Source organism: Phocoena sinus, chromosome 15 (genome assembly GCF_008692025.1).
Source record: "Phocoena sinus isolate mPhoSin1 chromosome 15, mPhoSin1.pri, whole genome shotgun sequence".
Taxonomy (NCBI): domain Eukaryota; kingdom Metazoa; phylum Chordata; class Mammalia; order Artiodactyla; family Phocoenidae; genus Phocoena; species Phocoena sinus.
In genome coordinates, this window is record NC_045777.1 from 72,592,116 (window position 1) to 72,615,300 (window position 23,185).

At 49.9% G+C, this 23,185-nt stretch overlaps 1 protein-coding gene and 1 non-coding gene across 3 annotated transcripts; both read left to right on the top strand.

The window, feature by feature from the left end:
- Positions 1-12,806: 12,806 nt before the first annotated feature.
- Positions 12,807-21,373, top strand: STX4 (syntaxin 4). 2 transcript variants are annotated; one of them, XM_032606523.1, is made up of 11 exons: positions 12,807-13,117; positions 13,306-13,407; positions 13,520-13,619; positions 13,756-13,830; positions 14,561-14,631; positions 16,166-16,274; positions 16,346-16,422; positions 16,660-16,797; positions 17,685-17,795; positions 17,875-17,973; positions 18,070-21,373. In XM_032606523.1, the coding sequence occupies exons 1-10, from the start codon at positions 13,088-13,090 to the stop codon at positions 17,953-17,955; spliced, it is 894 nt and encodes a 297-aa protein (XP_032462414.1). In that variant the 5' UTR covers positions 12,807-13,087; the 3' UTR covers positions 17,956-17,973; positions 18,070-21,373. The 2 variants fall into 2 exon arrangements, with proteins under 2 accessions (XP_032462414.1, XP_032462415.1); XM_032606524.1 differs by having other exon boundaries at positions 12,856-13,117; positions 19,200-21,373.
- A 1,222-nt stretch (positions 21,374-22,595) lies between these two features.
- TRNAG-CCC lies at positions 22,596-22,667 on the top strand. Its single transcript has one exon. It is a non-coding gene; the product is annotated as a tRNA-Gly (tRNA).
- The last annotated feature ends 518 nt before the right edge of the window (positions 22,668-23,185 follow it).

Below are 23,185 nucleotides of genomic sequence, written 5' to 3' on the forward strand. Positions count from 1 at the left end.
ACCTCTTCCCATCTCCACGTCTTAATGTCACATCAAGTCCTCTACCCCTGCAATGGGTCTTTGGCCTCTAACAGGCCTTGAACCTGCTTCTGCCAAGTTACCCAGTGACCTCCTCTATGCTGAATCCATGGACCACTTGCCAGGCCTTATCCTCCGTGATCATGATCGGAGGATATACAACACTGATGACCCCTCTCTTCTTGAAATCCTTCCCACCTTGGCTCCCACCTGCCTCTTGCCTCCCATGCCTCCCCCTCCAAACTCTGTATGTTGTTTCCCAGCCTCCTTCCAGACCGCCCACCCCCCTTTCTTCCACATCCCCGCAGCAGCAGGGTTTCCGGGCCCCCCCACCCAGTTTCTCTTTTTTTTTTTTTTGCAGTACACGGGGCTCTCACTGTTGTGGCCTCTCCCGTTGCGGAGCACAGGCTCCAGACGCGCAGGCTTAGCGGTCATGGCTCACGGGCCCAGCCGCTCCACGGCACGTGGGATCTTCCCGGACTGGGGCACGAACCCGCGTACCCTGCATTGGCAGGCGGACTCTCAACCACTGCGCCACCAGGGAAGCCCTCTCTTCTTTTTATACCCTGTCACCTCCCCAGGTTCAGCCGCGCCTACATGCTTGCAATATCCACATCTATACCTGCAAGCCAGGTCCTGCTCCTCAAGGGCAGTACCTGCTGTATGCCTGAGCACTGAGTTGAGCACCAAGAACAGAGACCAAAGATGCACTCGGAGACGTGTGGATCCATAACTATCGTAAGCGAGGCCAGGGCTTTGACGCTGACCACAAAGACTGTGGCGGCCTCGCCTTCCCCCAAAGTGCTCTCCATCAAAGAGGGCATCTCCGTCCACCCAGTCACTCAAAGCACACAGAAAGCTGTCCTTGGCTCCCTCCCTCATCCAAAGAATGCTACCATGTTCCAAGCATCCACCAAGTCCCTGGTGCTCCACTGAGTAGCCCCCATAATCCTTTCCAACCTCAGGACAGCTACTGCTATTATCCCAAGTGCCCAGATCAGGAAACAGGCTTGGAATGGTTAAATAACAGTTAGTAAAGGACAGGGCTGGGGCTCTTGCCTGCATTTTTTGATTACAAAGCTCATTCTCCTAAGACCACAAGGTTCTAGCCCCTCCCTCAACTGCCAAATCCAGAGCTGTCTCCTGGGTCCCCTCCATCCCCACCACCCCTGGTCAGTCTAGGGGTGACTGACCTGGGACATCAGAACAGCCTCCTTTTGGGGAATTCCCTGGCCATCCAGTGGTTGGTTAGGACTTGGCACTTTCACTGCCATGGCCCGGGGTTCAATCCCTGACTGGGGAACTAAGATTCTGCAAGCCGTGCAGCATGGCAAAGAAAGGAAAGGAAAGGAAAGGAAAGGAAAGAAAGAAAAGAAAGAAAGGAAGGAAGGAAGGAAGGAAGGAAGGAAGGAAGGAGAGAGAGAAAGAAAAAACAGCCTCCTTTCTGGTCTTCCCACCTGCAGCCCTTTTCCTTCACATCCAGTTTTCTACCCAGGTGCTAGTGTGATTACCCCCCAAAGAAATGAGATAAAATCAGTCCCCTACATCAACAAAGTCAACGCCCCACAACTTCCCGGATTACACTCAATCGCTGCTCTGGCATTTGGTCCCCATCACCTCACCTCTCCTACCACTTCCCTCTCTGTTCCATGGACCCCAGGCCTTAACGACACCAAGGAATCATGGACCCCAAACACCTTGGAGTCTTTTGCTCTGTCTTTTCCTCCACCCAGTACGCTGTTTCGTCTCTTCATTGATAGTCAGCCTTCTCATCCTTCAAGACCCAGTTCAAGCCTCTCCCGGCAGTCCAGGCTGACAGCCTCATGAGCCGTGGGCTGAGTCTGCTTCCACACTAGACTCATTTCTTTTTTTTTTTTGGCCACCCCACAACTTGTAGGATCTTACTTCCCCCACCAGGGATGGAACCCGTGCCCCCTGCAGTGGAGGCACGGAGTCCTAACCACTGGACTCCCATGGGAGTCCCATGGGGCTGACTCATTTCTGCTTCTCCCCAGCAGCTAACATGAGGTGAGGCACAAAGTAGACATTCACTAAAAATCTGAATGAAGAGATGAATGACTGAATGGCATATTCCCTCACACCTTTATCCCAGCATAAAGACAAAGAAGGGGGCTTCCCTGGTGGCGCAGTGGTTGAGAGTCCGCCTGCCGATGCAAGGGACACGGGTTCGTGCCCCGGTCCGGGAAGATCCTACATGCCGCGGAGTGGCTGGGCCCGTGATCCATGGCCGCTGAGCCTGTGCATCCAGAGCCTGGGAGAGGCCTCCCTCCACAACGGGAGAGGCCACAACAGTGAGAGGCCCGCGTACCGCAAAAAAAAAAAAAAAGACAAAGAAAATAAGTTCCATGAAAGCAGGGATTTTCTAAAAATTGAAATATAATTGATGTACAGTATAAGTTACGGGTGTACACTGTAGAGATTCACAATTTTTAAAGATTATACTCCATTTGTAGTCATTATATAATATTGGCCATATTCCCTATGTTGTACAATATATCCTCATAGCTTAGTCATTTTATACATAATAGTTTGTACCTCTTCATCCCCTACCCCTATATTGTCCCTCCCCCTCCCTCTCCCCACTGGTAACCACTAGTTTGTTCTCTATAACTGTGAGTCTGCTTCTTTTTTGTTATATTCACTAGTTTGTTGTATTTTCCAGATTCTACATATAAGTGATATATACAGTATTTGTCTTCCTCTGCCCGACTTATTTCACTTAGCATAATACCCTCCAAGTCCATCCATATTGTTGCAAATGACAAAATTTCATTATTTTTTATGGCTGAGTAGTATTCTGGTGTGTGTGTGTGTGTGTGTGTGTGTGTGTGTGTGTGTGTGTGTGTGTGTACCACATATTCTTTATCCACTCATTTGTTGATGGACACTTAGGTTGCTTCCATATCTTGGTAATTGTAAACAATGCTGCTGTGAACATTGGGGTGCAATTATCTTTTTGAATTAGTTTTTTTAATTGTTGTTGTTGTTGTTTGGAAATATACCAAGCAGTGGAATTGATGGGTCATATGGTAGTTCTATTTTTAGTTTTTTGAGAAACCTCCATACCGTTTTCTGTAGTGGCTGCAGCAATTTACATTCGCACCAACAGTGTACAAGGGTTCCCTTTTCTCCACATCCTCGCCAATATTTGCTATCGGTGTTCTTTTTGATGATAGCCATTCTGACAGGTGTGAGGTGATATCTCATGATGGTTTTGATTTGCGTTTCCCTGATGATAGTGATGTTGAACATCTTTTTTATGTGCCTGTTGGAAATCTGTATATCCCGTTTGGAGAAGTGTTTATTCAGGTCTTCAAGGCAGGGGTTTTTGCTTGTTTTGTCCATTGCTGGTTCTCCAGTGGCACTATGGCACCTGGCACATAGTAGGTGCTCGATAAATATTAGTTAAATAAAAAAAACAGAACAAAAAAGTAAATATTCATTAAATGAGTGAATGTGTGAAAGATGCACAATTCAAATCTGGCTGCGGCTCTAAGGACACATATAAGCACACACGATGTGATGACAATGGTAATCCGTCTCACGGGTCAGTGATTTTGAGCTCAATACATCCATGCTCACTTAAAGTCCACTCAATAACAATGTGAGGTGGGTTGCCTGGACCACACACCAGCCTCCTATGCAGTCTCCCTGACTGAGTGGCCTTTCTAGAGCATCAATATCACCAGGCCAGCCCCTGCTCAGAAAACCTCTCCAGTTTCCCGTTGCTGATGAGATAAAGCTCAGACTTTCTCACCTGACTTCCCACTTTAGCACGTACCACCATTCCCCATGTACCTGATTCTAGTCCCAAGGTAGTTCCTGCGTCTCCCCACCTCCATGCCTTTCTTCATGTTGTTCCTGACCCTTGGAATACCTTTCCCTCTTCCATCTCCAAGTCCAACTCCTACTCTTCCTTTCAAGGTGAGCTGCAGGAGTCTTTCTTGACCCTCCCGAAGCTGGAGGGCAAGACTGTTCTCTTCCTTGGAAATTCTGAGTCAGTAGATCTGGGTTTTTAGCAATTACCTCTGGCAATTCTTATTTTCAGTCAAGTTTGGGAACCACAGTATATCAGACAGGCAAGGCTAAGGCTAGGTTATGCTACATAACAAATACCTCCCAAATCTCAGTGATTTAACACAACAAAGGTTTATTTTTGTAGCGGGCTTGGGTTACTTCCCAGAGCATCTATCCTTCAAGGAAGACTCAGTGCTTCAGGTGGCAAAATTTAAATGCAGCTTAACAACCCATTGGACTCCGAGTGCCTCATATTCAAGGACCCCATCTGATTAATCTCTGCCTCTCCATGGTACCTGGCGCAGGACCTATCACACCTGCTTGCTCAGGAACAAAAGAAGGAATACCCATTTGACCTATTTATCCATTAACCAGTATTTATTGAGGCCCTGCTCTTTGTGCCAGGACTATGCTCTGTGGCTACAGACACAGAAGAGGGCAAAACAAACATCAACCTGTCCCCATGGAGCCACTTACCTAACTTCTAAGTCCCTGTTTAAGTGTTAATTCATTTAATCTTCACAAAAACCATCTGGGATTACTGTTATTATTATCTCCATTTACAGATAAGGAAACTGAAGTAAAAGAGTTTAAGTAACTTACTCGAGACAGGAGCTAGGATTCAAACCAGGCAGAAATCCTGGACTACTGAAACGTTCTGCTGATCGACTGGTATCTGCCTCCCAGTGGGCTCATTCTAAGCCCTTCTCTCCATCAAAACCAGAGTCAACATCATGCAGCAGAGACTAGATCATGGCACTGACTTTGTAGATGTGTTTTGGGAGAACCGATGGCGTTATAATATTGAGTCTTCCTATCCATGTACGTGGTATATCTAGCCATTAGTTTAGGACTTCTTTAAAGTCTTTCAATAAAATTTAAAAATGTTCTCTCATAAAGGCCATTGACATATTCTTAAAAGATTTATTTAGGCACCATATATTTCTTTTTTTTAATATTTATTTATTTGGCTGTGCTGGGTCTTCATTGTGGCATGTGGGATTTTCATTGCCGCATGCAGGATTTTCTTCGTGGCATGCGGGATCTTTTTAGTTGTGGTGCGTGGGATCTAGTTCCCTGACCAGGGATTGAACTTGGGTTCCCTACATTGGGAGCGTGGAGTCTTAGCCATGGACCACCAGGGAAGTCCCAGGCATCACATATTTCTGTAAATGGTGTTTTTACATTTCCTAATAGTTTGTTGCTATGATTTATAATGGCAATTTATTTTAAGGTATTTCTCTTATTCCCGCAAACTTGCCTCCACATACAGCAAGGGCCAGAGACTGAGGAGTGCTCTAGGACCCTCCTCCTCCCTCACCATCCCTTCCAATCTGCAACTGTGTCTGATAGATCTGTCTCTTTAGTGAATGTTGCATCCCTAACTTCAGGCCTCATTATTTTTGGCCTGATTCCTAACTGATCTCCCAATCAACCTTCACTATAGTCAATACTTACTGCACCCTTGTGCAAATAAAGAAAGGTGTCCTTTCCCAGGACACTCTACCTCCATCTGTCAGATAACTGTTGTAATAAATGTTCAAATACATGGTGTCTACATGTACTTGGTGGCCCTTTTGTGTGATGCCTTGTGTAGTGCACACTGGCACAGTCATCTGTGGTGGCCTTGCACGTGGCCACCAGAGGGTATCTCTGTAAAATGAAAGTTTGATCATGGTATTCTATCAGGGGCTGGCTGTCTGTGTCCCCCCAAAATTCATATTTTGAAGCCCTAATTCCCAATGTAACGGTAGCAGAAGATGAGGCCTTTGGGAGGTAATCAGGTTTAGATCAGGTCATGAGGGTGGAGCCCCTGATGGGATTAGTGCCCTTATAAGAAAAGGAAGAGACAGCAGAACTTTCTCTTTCTGCCATGTGAAGACACAGTGAGTACAAGCTAGGAAGAGAGCCCTTACCAAGAACTAAATCTGTTGGCACTTTTTTTTTTGGCCGCACCACGCTGCTTGTGGGATCTCAGTTCCCCAACCAGGGATCGAACCCTGGCCCTGGGCAGTGAGAGCGCAGAGTCCTAACCACTGGACCGCCAGGGAACTCCCTCTGTTGGCACCCTGACCTTAGACTTTCCAGCTTCCAGAACTGTGAGAAATAAATGTCTGTTGTTTAAGCCACCAAGTACATGGCTTTTTGCTAGAGCAGCCCAAGCTAAGACATATTCCTTTGCTTAAAATTATTCAAAGGTATGCCTTTACCATTCTTTCTTTGATATAATTATTTAAAATAAATAATACTGGGCTTCCCTGGTGTCTCAGCGGTTAAGAATCCGCCTGCCAATGCAGGGGACACAGGTTCGAGCCCTGGTCTGGGAAGATCCCACATGCCGTGGAGCAACTAACCCCATGCGCCTCAACTACTGAGCCTGCGCTCTAGAGCCTACAAGCCACAACTACTGAGCCCGTGCGCCACAACTACTGAAGCCCGTGCGCCAAGAGCACGTGCTCTGCAACGAGAAGCCACTGCAGTGAGAAGCACTGCAACGAAGAGTAGCCCCCACTCACTGCAACTAGAGAAAGCCCGCGTGCAGCAACAAAGACCCAACGCAGCCAAAAATAAATAAATAAAACAAATAAATAAAAATAAATAAGGGCTTCCCTCGTGGTGCAGTGGTTGAGAGTCCGCCTGCCGATGCAGGGGACACGGGTTCGTGCCCCAGTCCGGGAAGATCCCACATGCCACGGAGCGGCTGGGCCCGTGAGCCATGGCCGCTGAGCCTGTGCGTCCAGAGCCTGTGCTCCGCAACGGGAGAGGCCACAGCGGTGAGAGGCCCGCGTACCGCAAAAAATAAAAATAAAAAATAATACTTTCACATGGTCCAAAAATCTAAATTATACAAAAGGTTTCCAGTGAAAATTCTTACTCTAACAACTGTACTCACTACCTTAGTCTCACAAACCACCCACAGGAACCACTTCTATTTGTTTATGCACAACTTTCCAGGATTTCTTTATGAGGTTCCAGGAGAAACACGTACATATGCCTGCGCACACACACACACTCACACGCACACTTTCTTTCTTATACAACGATAGCATGATACACTCATTCTAACATTTAACTAACAATATATTTTGAAATGTTTTCATATTTATACATAATGAATATCTTCATTCTTTTTGATGGCTGCATACCCGCTAATGGACAAGTTTCGGATGTACTGCAAACAATATCCAATGAATAACATTGATGTATGTGTCATTTCACACATGTGCAGATCTGGTGAATTAAAATTCCATTTCTTCACCCTCTGCAGCCTGCATGGACTTGTGACTTGCTCTAACTAATAGAATATGGTGCAAGTAAGGTTGTGCCAGAGGGCCTCAAGAGACCTTGCAGCTTCTACTCTCACCCTCTTGGAACTCTGAGGCCACTATGCTATGAAGAAACCCAGGATGAAATACCATAGAGAGAGAGTGGCTCAGCCATCCTGGTCAACTGGACCATCAGAGCTTAGGTCCCAGACATGTAAGTGTGAGAGAGGTCATCGTGGGCCATCCAACTCCAGCCAAGGGGCAAGCTGACCGCTGCTGAGTAATCTAAGGTAAGATGGGCAGAAAAACCACCCAGCCATTCTTAGACTCTGGAGACACAATATATGCATTCAGAATTCAGAAACAATATATACATTCAGAATCTTGATAACTATGGCCTGGGTTGTATCATTTTGCAGCCCCACCAATGAGTGAAAGTCCCTGTTTCCCCACAGTTTTGCCAAAAGACTATGTTGTCAAACATATGGATTTTGCTGGACTTCCCTGGCGGTCCAGTGGTTAAGACTCCGCACTTCCACTGCAGGGGGCACAGGTTCTATCACTGGTCTGGGAACTGGGATCCCACAAGCTGCGCAGTGTGGCCAAAAAAAAAAAAAAAAAGAAGAAAAAAAACATATGAATTTTGCTAGTGCAATAAATTAAAAAATAATATCTCAGTATTATCTTAATTTTCACCTTTTATTATGCACAAAGATGAACATCTGCATATTTGTTTGTCTTTATTGTCTTTTTGTGATCTGTCATGTTCTTTGCCCATTTTTTTTATTGAACTGTTGGTCTTTCTTATCGATATATGGGAGCTCTTTAAATAGTAGGGCGATTAGCCCTTTGTATATGATAAGGATTGCAAATACTTTTTCCCAGTTTATTGTCCTTTGATTTTGCTTTGACTTTTTTTGCCATGCAGAATTTTTTCACGTAGACAATATATTAATCTTTTATTTTATAGTTTCTGAATTTTTCATATCCATTGGTAATGTGTTTTTATTTTTTTTACTGAAGTTTGGTTGATTTACAAAGTTGTGTTAGTTTCAGATGAACAGCAAAGCGATTCAGTTATACATATATATATATATCTTTTTTTTCAGATTTTTTTTCCCTTATAGGTTATTATAAAATACTTAGTTTCTGAATTTTGAGTTGTAATTGGAAAGGCCTTCCTCACGCTAAGAATTATAAAGAATTTTGCCCATATTTTCTTCTACTATTTTATTTTATAATTTTTAAAATTTTGGCTGTGTTGGGTCTTTGTTGCTGTGTGCGGGTTTTCTCTAGTTGCGGCAAGCGGGGGATACTCTTCACTGCGGTGCGCAGGCTTCTCATTGCGGTGGCTTCTCTTGCTGCGGAGCACGGGCTTCAGTAGTTGTGGCACGTGGGCTCAGTAGTTGCGGCTCGTGGGCTCTAGAGTGCAGGCTCAGTAGCTGTGGCGCACGGGCTTAGTTGCTCCGCAGCATGTGGGATCTTCCCGGACCAGGGCTCGAACCTGTGTCCCCTGCATTGGCAGGCGGATTCTTTAACCACTGCACCACCAGAGAAGCCCTCTTCTAGTATTTTTATGGAGGTTATCCTGACAAGTTGTGTGAAGCATCACCTTTAGAATGAAGTTCAAGGCCAAGGTTATGGCATGGGTGACGCCGTGTCATCCACATGGAGAGGAAACAGGAGGAACAGAAGCTGGTTTAGGACATTCTCAGGGGGAGATGATGCATGGTGTTTGGGACATGGTGAGTTTAAGACATTCATGGGACCTCCAAGAGGGGAGGAGGGGATGTCCAGGAGGCAAGTGGATTCAGGGGTCTAGAGCTTATGAGAAAATTGGGGGCTGAAGACGTGGGCTTGGGAGCCAAATACGATGTCAGTTAAAGCCACGAGAATGTGTGTAGAGTTTAAAGAAGGGAGGTTCTCAGATGGCGCTCTAGGGAGTGACCAAGGTCAGGCTCAAGACATATCATGAGGAGAGAGCTGTGTGGGCTTCATCTCTGTAGCCCCTGGGGCTTGGGCACAAAACCGGCCTCAGAGACATCTGTAGGGTGAAGAGAAGCCCTTTATGTAATACACGCATGAACATCTTTAGTTCCTGGGGAGACGGCAAACAGGGAATGGGAGGAGGACCAACAACCTCCCCGACAGTCCGCCCCAACCCAACAGGTGTGGAAGAGAGACCCTGTGATGCAGGAAGGAAAAAGGCTCAGTCTTGCAGTCGGCCCCCTCCTCCCCCAACAGATGATCCAAAGCAGAGCATGAGTAGGTAGCAACAACTCCCCAAAGGTGGGTGGAACACAGGGAGCCATCCCTGGCTGGCATTTTCCTTGGATCCTAGTGAACTGGCTAAGAGCATAGAGTCTGGGGCTTCCCTGGTGGCGCAGTGGTTAAGAATCTGCCTGTCAATGCAGGGGACACGGGTTCGAGCCCTGGTCTGGGAAGATCCCACATGCCGCGGAGCAACTAAGCCCATGCACCACAACTACTGAGCCTGCGTGTCGCAACTACTGAAGCCCACATGCCTAGAGCCCATGCTCCGCAACAAGAGAAGCCACTGCACTGAGAAGCCCGCGCAGCAATGAAGACCCAAAGCAGCCAAAAATAAATAAATAAAGTAATAAAATAATTTTTTTAAAAAAGAGCATAGCGTCTGGAGCTTCCTTTCTGGTTCCAAATCCTGGCCCTTGCATTTACTAGTGTGTAACTTTGGGCAAATTACTTAACATCCCTGTGCCTCAGTTTCCTCCTCTGTAAAATGAGGACAATAATAGTACTTTCTCATAGAATTGATATGAGAATGAAATGAGCAAATATTTATAAAGTACTAGTACTGGTACCTGGCACATAGTGAATGCTAGGTAACTATTAAATTAAAAAGAAATAATTTCATTCCTTCATGAATACTTATTGACTAGCTATGTGCCAGGCACTGTTGTAGGCACTGGGGACACGGCGGTGAATAATGCAGGTGAAAATCCCTGTCCTCATGGAGCTTACATTTTAGTAGTGGAGAGGAGGGGTGGAGGCAGACAATATATAAAATAAATTAGCAAAATATATGGTGTGTCAGATCCAAGTGGAGACAGGAGAGATGGGCAGGAGTTGGCAAGACAGCTAGCCTATGATCTGGCGCACAGTGGGGCTCAGGAGATGGAAAGGGGAAAGAAGATGAGCAGCAGCATGGAAACCCTGGCGGAGACACTGGGGCTGCTGACATCATCAGAGTGACAATCGTGATCATCACCCTCATATAATAGCAGCAAACACTTAGCTAGCACCTAATACCAGATACTGTTCTTTCTCTTTACACATATATCATTTCATTGAATCCTTATGGCAACCCTATGAGATTGGTACTGTTACGGTTCCCATTTTTCAAATGAGGAAACTGAGTTAACATAGAGAGGTTAAGTAACTTGCCTTACAGAGTTATACAGCAAGTGAATGAGCTGGGATTCCAACCCAGATCATCTGGTTCCACTGTTGGTAGATGGACCCGCAGATGGAGGGGACAGGACAAGCTGCCAAGCATCAAGATCAAGTAGGGTTTGGGACTTCCCTGGTGGTCCAGCAGTTAAGGATCCGCCTTCCGATGCAGGGGACGCAAGTTCAATCCCTGGTGGGGGAACTAAGATCCCACATGCTGTGGGGGAACTAAGATCCCACATGCTGCGGGGCAACTAAGCCTGTGTGCTGCAAGTAGAGAGAAGCCTGCACGCTGCAACTACTGACCCCACGCGCTCTAGAGCCCAAGCGCCACAACTAAAGAAGCCTGTGCACCACAACGAAGAGCCCGCACAGCCAAAATACAATTTAAAAAAAATCAAGTAGGGTTTGACCTTCCCACAGACTGAAAGGAAAATACCCCCCAACACCCACACATTCGAGGCCCAATATAGTTAATGCACCCTTCAAGGCTGCTCAGAGGGCCTGAGAGGAGTCAAAAAGGACCATGAAACAGAGATATGGGCTCTGCTCTGGAAAGCTCCATTCCCAGGGCTATTCCCTCTAGATGGCCTCTGCTCCCCAGCTCCTTCATACACCACTCCATGGGAATGTAGGTTCCAAAAGTGCAAGGCATTCTTGTCTGTTACGCCCTCATGTATCTCCAGCCCTAGAACAGTGTCTGGCCCATAGTAAATTCCCAATAACTATCCACTGAATGAATGAATGTCTACAGGGCTAGGGTTAGGGAAGTGTCACCGTGACAGCCTGAAGCCTAAAAGAGAAGACTAGGGAACCATAAGCTTCATCTTCAGTTATATGAAAGGCTAAGATTCTGTCCACAAATATCTACTGGGCTTCCCTGGTGGCGCAGTGGTTGAGATTCCGCCTGCCGATGCAGGGGACACGGGTTCGTGCCCCGGCCCGGGAATATCCCACATGCCGCGGAGAGGCTTGGCCCATGAACCATGGCCGCTGGGCCTGCGCGTCCGGAGCCTGTGCTCCGCAACGGAAGAGGCCACAACAGTGAGAGGCCCGTGTACCGCAAAGAAAAAACAAAACAAAATCCCAAAAAACACAAATATCTACTGAGGGCCCACTATGTGCTGGGTATTGAACTAGGCGCTGGAATTCTGGTGAGAACCCTACAGTCATGCCCTCACCTCAAGAGCTCACATGCCACTATAATGTGGAATTTTTTTGTGGGCTCCAGAGGGTAGACTCCGGTGCAAGGTGGGGGTCTGGGGGGGGCGGTCTAAGTGACATGCTGCTCAATATAATAGACTCTTTTCTCAGCCTGAGCTGCCCTGAAATGGTGACGCTGCTCAGAAGGTGGTGAGTGCAGCGGGACTGCAGCGTTCAAGCCGGGCGCCAGCCGCCCACCTGTCAGAAGCTGTGCCAGGAGTATGCGGGAGAAGAGATTTCTGCCTCGGGTGAGGTCACTTCCCACCCCCAGATGCTCTGCCTACAAAACCCTGCAACTCTCTGATGCTGGATCTTTTTCTTTTCTGAATTTCAAGGTCTCATCATGTTGCCAGCTCCAAATTCTAAGTCGTCTGCCCAACACGCCCGGACCCAAAAGAAATAAAGCCGAATTCAGCCAGGGTCCTACCACCCACTGCCCCTGGGGATAGTCAGCGCCCCCTCCCCGCCGCGTGGGGGCTGAAGGGAGGTAACTCCGGCACCGGGGTGCTGAGGACGTCGTGGGGAGATAGGTGCTCCAGAGACGCAGTTGACAGAGCCGAGACATGTGACAGTCCAAGCGTCACGTTCTGTGGTCCGAGGCTGGGACCGGGCCGGTCACGTGACGCGAGGAGGGGTGCACCGTGGGGTGATGTGAGATGAGGGGCCTCTCAGATTACATACCAATGACGTATTCTCACCCCTTTTGGCAAGTAGATTTCCGTTTGAAGATGCGATAGTTCCGGCGAAGTGGGCGGGTTCTCACGTCCTGGCAATTTTGCTTCCGTTCGGAGCCCTGCTGCTTCCGACCTCCGCCTTTCCCTCGGGTGGGGAAGGGACGAGCTCCCGTGCGCATGCTCCAGTCATCCCAGAGGGGGCGGGGCCGAGGCTACTGGAGCGGGAGGGGGGGAAGAAAAGGGAATTCCAACCTGTGGAAACTTGGGGGTCCCCGAGGTCGGCTCCTTCCCCTTGACTGTGGATGGTGCCAGGGAAAGAGCCTCTGGCGGCTCGTGGAGGGGGCAGTTTTGGGGTCCGCAGGGTGAGGACGGAGGGGAGTGTCAGAGTGTGAGTGGGATACGGGAGTTCCAAACTTAGAATCTTGCGGCCGGCGCCGGGGAGAGGGAGCTCGGGCCGCCATGCGGGACAGGACCCACGAGCTGAGGCAGGTGAGAAGTCGGCGCAGCAGGGTTGGGGACAGGCGGACGGGGTGGGGTCTGGCTGGAATGCAGGACTCCTGGTCTTCGGGGCAGGGAGGGGTGGCTGTGGGCTAGGAAGGAAAGACCCGGAAGTCTGTGAGTCCTGCTGGGCGAGAGCAATATTAAGGAAGTGATGCCAGTGACCCCGGCCCTGGCAGGGGGATGACAGCTCGGACGATGAAGACAAGGAGAGAGTCGCGCTGGTGGTACACCCGGGCACTGCACGGCTGGGGAGCCCGGACGATGAATTCTTCCAGAAGGTAAGAGGCTGAGGTCTCGGCCTGGATTCACGAGGGGGCTGGAGGACCCGAGGAGCATAGCGGCCTGGAGTACCCCCATATCTTCTATAGCCCTCTCGGTCATCCTCCCCAGGTTCGGACAATTCGGCAAACTATTGTCAAGCTGGAGAATAAAGTCCGAGAGTTGGAGAAGCAGCAGGTCACCATTCTGGCCACGCCCCTTCCCGAGGAGAGTGAGTCAAATCCTGGGTGTAGAACGCATGCTCAGCCTGAGGGATTGTGGGGATTGTAGTTCCACGCAGGTGGTGGGCAGGGAGATTTGTTGAGGTAGGGGCTGCTGTTTGGGCATCATGGCTTTCTCTTGTTCAGGCATGAAGCAGGACCTGCAGAACCTGCGCGACGAGATCAAACAGCTGGGGAGGGACATCCGCGCGCAGCTGAAGGGTGAGCTTCTAGGACCTCAGACAGATACTTTCCTCTGATCCTGCCCAGCTCCTGGTATATCTGGGGAGTGTGTGGCCCAGAGAGGCCAGTGACATATATCCAGGTCACACAGCAGGCCTACGTCTAGAATCTCCGTCTCCTGGCTTCCAGTCCAAAGTTCTTTCCACAGCATATGCCTGCCTCTTAGGTTCCCTTATTTATAATGAAACCGTTTACATTTGACCCTTGACCGAGGCAGAGGTTAGCGTTGCCACCCCACCCCCCAAGTCATAATATGCATATAACTGTATGGTCCACCCTCCATATCCCAGGTCCTGCATGGGTGGATTCAACTAACCGTGGATCATGTAGTTCTGTAGCATGCATTTGTTTTCTAAATATCCAAGTATAAGTGGACCCATGCAGTTGTGCAAGGATCAGCTGTACTTCTACAATTCTTGCTGACCAGTGTGCATTCTTTGGGCAGGCAGTTGGGGGTTTTGTTAGGAGGCCTCTGCATGCCTGTGGGAATTCTCCGATGTATTTATTGCAAAGAAAAATATACTTTTGCCTGTCAGAGACTCAGAATTAGTCATTTTATGATAAATTTTATTTCCAAAAAAACATCCTATGGTCATAAGCACCTCTCTATTGTATGGCTGGGTGGCTGGGGTCCTAGTCCCCAAACCGAATTTCAGAAGCCACAGGTCAAACTCCCCTGCTCTACCAATACTCTTGTGTCTTTCCACAGCCATAGAGCCCCAGAAGGAGGAAGCTGATGAGAACTATAACTCGGTCAACACAAGAATGAGAAAAACCCAGGTGGGTTCATTATTCCCAGAACTAAGAAATTTCAGCTAGTGTTGTATAGATCATTAGATGGCAGATGTGAGAAGGAAGGGCCCTTAGAGATCATCAAGTCCAACCAGATGATTTTCCAAATGGGGAAACTGAGGCTCAGAGAGGAATAGGATTCACCCAAGGTCAAGAACCCAGGTCTCATGACTTCCAGTCCATTATATCACTGCCCTCTTCTCCTCCATTCAGTGAGAAGTTGCTGAGTCCCTAGACATGATCTGGGCTCAGCTGTAGGAGATACTTTCTAGAAGCCAAGATGGGGAGTTAAGCTTGAATAGATGACAAAGACATTACTCAGGTAGGACTTGGTAGCTAATGGCTCTGCCCAGGGAAGAAGAGGGTGCAGTCAAATGGCTGGGAGGTTCCCTGCCTATGTGACAGGGACATCCTCTGCCCCAGGGACAGAATTCAAGAAGTCAGGAAGAGAAACTTCCCTGGGGTGGAAGGTCACTGAAGCAACAGCTTTGGAAGGAGATTTGAGGTGGTCTGAGCAGCCTCCTTTGGATGCGCAGTGAGGCATGGTTTGGAGTTCTTGGAGATCAGAGTTGAAGTAGGTGGGCCCAGAGCTCAGCAAAGACCCCAGATTGAAGATGGAACAGTTTGGGCATCTTGAAAGGGTACAGCTGAAGCCAAGAGAGCAGATGTGTCTTTGAGGAAGGAACTCCAAGGAATGAGCAGATTTTAGACATCAGCAAAATGAACAAGGAGAGAGAGCGTTTCGCGGGAGAAGGGGGGCTTGTGGTAGTCACTGGTGTGAGAGGCTGACGGCCCAGGTGGGCCTGTAAAAATCTGGGCAATCGCTATGACCCCCGGGCATCCCAGCACACTTCTAGTCTAAGCAGTGAGGCTGGTGTTCAACAAGCATTCCACAAATATTTGTTGAGGGTCTACTGTGTGCCAGACCCTTTTTCAGCTGTTTGGGATACGGCCGTGAACCAAAGATCCCTGTCCTCACAGAGCTTACATTCCAGTGCGGAGAGACAATCACCATAATAAATCAGTAAATTATTTTAGAACATAGGAAGTATTAAGGGAAAAGAGCAGGAGGAGAGAGAATGAGAACATCGGGAGAAAGCAGGTTGCAATAAGGTGGAGAAAACTTCACTTAGAAGGTGACATTGTAACAAAGACTAAAGGCCTTTGTGGGGCCTGAACATTCCAGGCCGAAGGCGCGCAAGTGTAAAGGCCTGAGGTGGAAGTGTGCTCTGCTCAGGGAGGAGTAAAGAGCCCATTGTGGTTGGAGGGAAGGGGTGAGGGAACAGTGTTGGGAGGTAAGGTCAGAGGGGCAACGGGGGAAGGGGCGGGTCATATAGGGCCTTGCAGGTCCTGGTAAGGGCTTCGGCTTTTACTTTGAGAGACTGGGGGAGCCTTTCAAGGTGGTCAAGGCAGCAGGCACCTATGAGCTCATGCTCTTTGCTCACTGTCCCACGGGGATGCTGAAGCCCAGACCAGGCAGGGATCCTCCCAGGAGTACCCAGCTTCTATTCTCCATCCTTAGCACGGGGTCCTGTCCCAACAATTTGTGGAGCTCATCAACAAGTGCAACTCAATGCAGTCCGAATACCGGGAGAAGAACGTGGAGCGGATTCGGAGGCAGCTGAAGATCAGTGAGTTGCGGCGTCCGGCCCACAGGGTCAGGTGACCTGACCAGCTCTGAGCCTGGCCTTTTCCTTCACAGCAAATGCTGGAATGGTGTCTGACGAGGAGCTGGAGCAGATGCTGGACAGCGGGCAGAGCGAGGTGTTTGTGTCCAATGTGAGTGGCCGCAGCCAGCCTCCCTCTGCCGGGCCCCCCGTCCTCTCTGAGTCCTGGCCCTTTTTCATGGAGGGAATCCTGAGGCCCGGAAGGGCACGAATTAGCCTGCGTGGAACCACTCATCAGGGGCCTGGCCCCAGTTCTAGGCCTGAGGGCCGCTCCAAAGCCGAACAGGAAACTCTGAACCTGCTGCTGGTTTCCCTGTGACTTGTCCCTTCACTCCTGTCCACTCTCCAGATACTGAAGGACACACAGGTGACTCGACAGGCCCTAAACGAGATCTCGGCCCGGCACAGTGAGATCCAGCAGCTTGAGCGCAGTATCCGTGAACTTCATGAGATTTTCACTTTTCTGGCTACTGAAGTGGAGATGCAGGTGGGCACCCCAGGCAGCTGGCCAGGCTTGATTCAGCCCCCAGACGTGAGACTGTGTTGTGCCTGTCAGCCCACCTCCACCCTTAGCCTCTCTCCCCGGGGCTTTTGTTCCCCTCCAGACTGGGCCAAGCCCCCAGGCTGGCCTTTATTTCCATCCTTAGCTGTGCCCCCAAATTGCGTCCTCCTGAATAGCTACTTGGATGGCCACTCCTCTATACATTGTACCCCATCCCTCAAACTTGAGCCCACCCCAGGTATGGCCCCAACCCTGGCTTCTCCTCCACCAACAGAATCTACCCTCATACTTCTGAGAGCTCCACAGCTGCCCCCTAGAGGGCCTGCCTCCTAAAATCTGTACAAGGATGGAGTGGGAGGTGGTATTCTTCCCCTGGCCCTTATCTCAGGATAAGGGGAGCTTCCAGCCCTGTCCTGGAGGAGCTGACCCAATGCTCTTTCGCAGCTGGGAGTCATGGGGAAGAGCTTTCACTCGGTAGGAGTACCAGGATAAGGAGAGCTTCACAGCAGCAGGGAGACAGGTCTAAAGAACACGACTTCAGACAGACTTGTGAGGGGACAAAAGTTCACTCTGTGTGAAAAGATAGGAGCCATGTAAGGCACTCAGCTCCCAGCCAGCACTGCGAGTAGAGGTTGTATGGGGAGAGGGAGCAGGACAGAAGGGACCACATGGTGGAAGGGGGCCTCGAAGCCACCGGCAGGAGAGCGGTCTTTGGTCAGATGTGGTCCTGCCTCCACATCTTTGTTAGTGCAGTGTTCTCTGCCAAGAGTGTCCTTCAGTCATTTGTGGTTGGGCTGGGCAGACTGAGGAGCTGCTGGGCCCTCCACCCCCAGTCATTCCTACCTGCCTGAACCGCCCCCTCTTCCGAACAGGGGGAGACAATCAACAGAATTGAGAAGAACATTCTGAGCTCAGCAGACTATGTGGAACGTGGGCAGGAACATGTCAAGATGGCCCTGGAGAGCCAGAAGAAGGCGCGGAAGGTCAGCCTCCCCCCACCCCACCCCCCGGGTGGCCCTCCCTCCCCTCCTGAGTTTCCCTGACCCCACTCCTCTCCCACAGAAGAAAGTCTTTATTGCCATCTGTTTGTCCGTCACTGTCCTCGTCCTGGTGGTCATCATTAGCGTCTCCACGTTGGTTTGATAGCGCTGCATATTCTTGGTGAGATACTGTGGGCCTGCCCCCTGGCCTGCCCCATCCCTGACCCCAGCCTTTCCTCCTCCCCTCAGACCCTCTTCTGCACTCCTTCCCTTGCAGGCACTAGGAGCACCAGGGACCCCGGGTCTACCTTCTCTCCCAGCAGCTGGGGGTGGGCAGGACAGAGCCTCCAGCCAGACCCTTTCCTCACACTGGCCTTGTGCAGAGGGGCAGACGGTCCTTCTGGGGTCGGCAGCCCCTCATCCATGGGGGCCTCCCTCCTCCAGCCACAGTGCCTGGGGGCGGGCCTTGCACTGTCCTGTCTGGCTGGGACATGTGGTTTTGTAAGAAATTAAAAAAAAAAAAAAAAAAAAAAAGCTTGGAGATTCCCCTGTGCATGTGTGTTCCTGAAAAGGCTGGTCCAGGGCCTCCAGGTAAGCAGCCTCCCACCTCCTGGCCACCCTTGGGGACAGGCCCAGCCCAGGCAGGCTCAGATCAGACTGTCGTAGGTGCTGTGAGCACACCAGGCTGGCAGTGCCCTTCTACTCTCCCATGAGAATGAGTGGGGCCGGGAGGATGTAACACCCACATCTGGCTGTGAGTACCTAACCCCAAAGGAGTGAGGCTGAGCCAGGCCAGGCTGAGACACAGGTGGTGTGTGTGTGTGTGTGTGTGTGTGTGTGTGTGTGTGTGTGTGTGAGATCTATGGGCATTCCTGAGGCCAAGAAGAAGAGGCACTATGAAAAAGTAATTGAGCCTGTTTCTTTGGATATAGTGGACTCGGAAGGGCCTGTCTCAGAGGGGGCGATATTTGAGTGGCGTGGCAAGTGAGGAGGGGCCAGTTATGGGAAGAATCAGTGAAGAGGTTGCCAGGCAAAGGGTTCAACAGGCCAGGCCCTGTGCCCAGAAAAAGGCATTGCCTCTTATATGAGTTCAGGTTATGGAACCAGGCACTGTATCAGCTCACCTTGTTTCTCAGGGGTCTTGTGGCTGAAGCGGGTAGAGGAGGCAGAGGAGCCTGACCCCAGGGTTTCCATGACTCACCTGAGCTCCAGGCTTCCACTCTAAATGTCTAAGAGTTCCAAGTCCCATGCCTAGTTTCTGCAGCTGGGTGTGGCGCCTGTCCCCAGACACCTAGTTTCAGGGCTCCTGGCTCCGAAGCCTGGTAAAAAGAGGGAGATGCCTGATCCTGACCAAGGTCTGGGAGCCGGGTTCCAGCCGCCCTGCCCATCGCACTTTCGATCCCACAGGTCACCGCTGCTGCTCCTGTAGCCCAGCCCGTCTGGTTGCAGTACCGCTCGCTTCGGCCACCAAGTATGGGGTGCACACGTGGGTGCCGGGGCGATGCGAGCGATGAAGGGCTAGCTGTGTGGTCGTTGGTGCAGACTCGGACCCGCCCCGGACCCGGGATGGGGGAGGGGTCAGAGGGCGGGATTGGGCCCCAGTGACGTGGGACAGGACCGCTCAGCCTCCATCCGTGGCTGGGCGCCCGCCTGCAGCGCCTCCCTGTGGCCCTAGAATGGCGGTTGCTCGGTGCCTGCGCCAGATCCGAGGGTCCATTTGGCCCCGAGTGTACGGGGTGTGGCTGAAGGGTAGCCCAGTCGCCACTTGGAAAACGACTGACTAGCGGACCTAAATGTTGTTCCTGAAGAGCATCAGGATTGGTCCGTAGGGCGTCCTGAAGGAGTGAGCACCGGGTATTAAACAGCAATTAGAGGACGCTGATGTGGGCGGGGCCTCAGAGCGAGTCCTCAGTCGCACCCAAAAGCGATTGGATCACAGAGCGCAAGGGGCATGATCAAAACGCCAAAGGAGACGGAAGGCGGCTGGCCAGTGAGAGACTGGCAGGCGTGCCAGGGAGTCAGAACCTCACGCGAGAAGGCGTGGCCGGGTCGCTCTCCCTAGCTGCTGGGACTTGCGGCTGGCCGGGTCTGGGAGGTTACCCACGCCTTCGTCCTGTCTGAGATCCTGTGTCCTGTGTACAGAAGAAACTCTAGACGCCTACAGGAAGGAACCCCTCATTTTCAGAAGCGTTCGAACACTATGGATGCCCACCCAATGGGGAACCTGCCTAACCGGATGGATCCTGCCCCAGGGGAAGATTGATTTGGACGCGGGGCCTCTGCGCTTCCCTGATTCTCCATTCTCCATCTCTTCCCCTTGCGGCCTGCTTCTTCAGCAGAATCCTGTCCTTTTGGTCGCCTTTGTCCAGTCCCCCATTTTTCTGCCTTCAGAATCAAACTGCACGACCCATGGTACCTACTGGAATCTGATAGAGATTGTCAAGCCGACGCGGAGACTGCCACATCTAGGCAGCTGGGTGTCCACGTGCAGCGTGTGTCTTCCGCTTGGCCGTGCTGGACAGCGCCACCCTGAAAGGCTGCTTAACCGTCTCACCCAGGACGTCATCCAGAACCTCCTGGAAGAGGTGGCTAGATGGCCAAGCGAGGGCTCAGATGCCGGGCTCAACAATTTGAACTTTTTCTGTGGGCTGTGGGGACCTATAGAAGATTTTTGAACAGGTGAGTGGCAAGTTTGGAGCAGACTTAGAAGGCAAGTGCACCGGAGGTTTCACAGGCTTCCTTGCATATACCCCTTCCCTGTGGGAAACTGACCTGAGTGAGGGGCTAAGGGCAGGTTTTGCACTGAAATCCTGGCTTGGCTGCTGTCAGCCCAGCCTTCAGGGAACATGGCCTGTGTTAGTTATGGCTTTTCCAAATCATGTTGTATCACCTTTCACCTGCAAGCCCTCTCCACTTACTCCCTCACCCGCTGAATATTTCATGCTTCAGATTCTTAAGAAAAGGAACCTGACTGGTCTAGGTCAGGCTACATTGACCTACCTATGAATTGTTTACCTTGAGTCAAGATTTTACCCTTGATCAAGATGTATGAGAGGTGTTACATGGTACAAAACGCTGCAGCAGAGTGCATATGGAGCAAGAATGGACAAGTTCAGTGATTGATATCAGTTTCTGGTACAGCCCTGTGGTAGATTATTGTTCCAAATATATGCTGTCCTTCCTGCTGGGCCCCTCTCTTTAGGAGGATTATATATTCATGCCCCACTTACAATGGGCTTGGCTATGGCCAGTGGAATATGAGTAGAAATGCAAAGTACCACTTCCAAATAGAAGCTTTAAGCACCAATGAATATTCTGAGAGCTTCCCTTCTCTTTTTCCTCGGCCATGAAACTGTTAGTTGCCAGATCAAGACTTCTTCAGCCTGGAACCCAGAATTAACAGGACATGAAGCTGAGCTGTAGCCCACCTGTAAAATGATGCGTAATGTAAATGAGAAACTTCTCTTGCTGTTAGCCACTGATATTTTGAGGTTGGTTGTTACCACATCAACAGTCCTTTCAACTGTTACAGAATTATTACCCAGCAGTGGGGTGTTGCTACAATAAAAAATAAACCTGAATTGTGTGTCATTGGCTTTGGAGCTGGACAGTGGCTGGTGAGGAAACTACCATTGGAAGCTGGAAAGATGGTGATGTGTGTTATGCAGTGGTGAAGCACTTTTTTAAACTAAGCTGGGAATAGAACTAAGAGTATAAATAATGTCCAACTGAGTTTAGAGCTTTAGGCAAAAAATTGGGGAAAGAGAATATTAGTAGCATGCCTTGCTTGCTATTGCGTGCATTTGACAAGTACTGTAAGAAAGAGATGACTCAGAATATAATTGGCCAGTTTTTAAGCAGAAATGGAAGAGAATATAGAAACTCCAGGCAAGTGATCCAGATTTTTAACCAGTGAAAGATACAACTTGACAAGGTCGTTAAGGCACAAAGGTTTATTAAAATTCATCTTTGTGGGACTTCCCTGGTGGCGCAGTGGTTATGAATCCACCTGCCAATGCAGGGGATACAGGTTTGAGCCCTGATTGGGGCAGATCCCACATGCCGTGGAGCAACTAAGCCTGTGCGCCACAACTACTGAGTCTGCACTCTAGAGCCCATGAGCCACAACTACCGAAGCCTGCGTGCCTAGAGCTTGTGCTCCACAACAAGAGAAGCCACTGCAATGAGAAGCCCGCACACTGCAAGGAAGAGTAGCCCCCGCTCGCCTCAACTGGAGAAAGCCCACGCGCAGTAACGAAGACCCAGTGCAGCCAAAAATAAAATAAATAAATAAATTTATTGTAAAAAAACAAGTTCATCTTTGTGGCAAGGGCCGTATCAAGTGTATGGCTCTCATGCTTTATGTAAAAACCTCTGACTTGGTCGAAGTGGTTTCCAGTAAATCCTTTCAGTTATACAAGGTGATTCAGGGAAAAGAGATTAAGAGTGTAACTCTCCATTTGCCTACAACTAAGTCGAAAAAGAGGCATGTCTGGGGCTTCCCTGGTGGTGCAGTGGTTGAGAGTCCGCCTGCCAATGCAGGGGACATGGGGTCGTGCCCCAGTCCGGGAAGATCCGCAGAGCGGCTAGGCCGGTGAGCCATGGCCACTGGGCCTGCGCGTCTGGAGTCTGTGCTCCGCAACGGGAGAGGCCACAAGAGTGAGAGGCCCGCATACCGCAAAAAAAATTAAAAAAAAAGAAAGCTGCCTTATTAAAGAAAGGCATAACCTCCAAGTGTTCTCAAATGTGGCCAAGGAGAATAAATGGAAAAGGATGGGCCATTGTAAGCGCAGAGCCATGACATCCCTGGTGGTCCAGCGGTTAAGACGCTGCACTCCCAATGCAGGGGCCTGGGTTCGATCCCTGGTCAGGGAACTAGATCCCACATGCTGCAACTAAAGATCCCGCATGCCACAACTGGAGATCCCGCACGGGGCAACTAAGACCCAACTAAGACAGCCAAATAAACAAACAAAGGCAGAGCTAAGGACATGGAGAAGAATGAACTAGGGAACTAGTCCCAGGAAGCAGTTCCACTCCCAGGGGAAGGAGGGGGTCCTTTTCAACATCTGCCCAGTGGGATTTTTAGAATTATCATAGACCAGTAACTTCTGTCTCCCATTTTTCCTTCTGAATGAGGGTGTTTACTGCTATTATCCTGTCCCTGTTCCACTTCATATGTTGGATGTGGTGGAGGGGACAGAGATAACTTGTGATTGATTGATTGATCTGTTTATCTAGTTATTTATCTATCTAGTTATCTGTTTATCTGTTTATTTACTTTGGGCCATAGGTCTCTGGATCAAGAGATGCCACATCTGGACCTGATATAGAGACTATCAGAGGTCCTGGATTTGAGCCTGATGCCATGATTAGATAGGTCATTTGGGTGG

What these genes read in the sequence shown, in the direction of transcription:
- STX4 (XM_032606523.1), top strand. Translation starts at nt 13,088, where the DNA reads ATGCGGGACAGGACCCACGAGCTGAGGCAG. An exon ending in GGACCCACGAGCTGAGGCAG is followed by an intron (nt 13,118 to 13,305) that starts GTGAGAAGTCGG and finishes CGGCCCTGGCAG; the next exon opens with GGGGATGACAGCTCGGACGA. An exon ending in GCCAGAAGAAGGCGCGGAAG is followed by an intron (nt 17,796 to 17,874) that starts GTCAGCCTCCCC and finishes CCTCTCCCACAG; the next exon opens with AAGAAAGTCTTTATTGCCAT.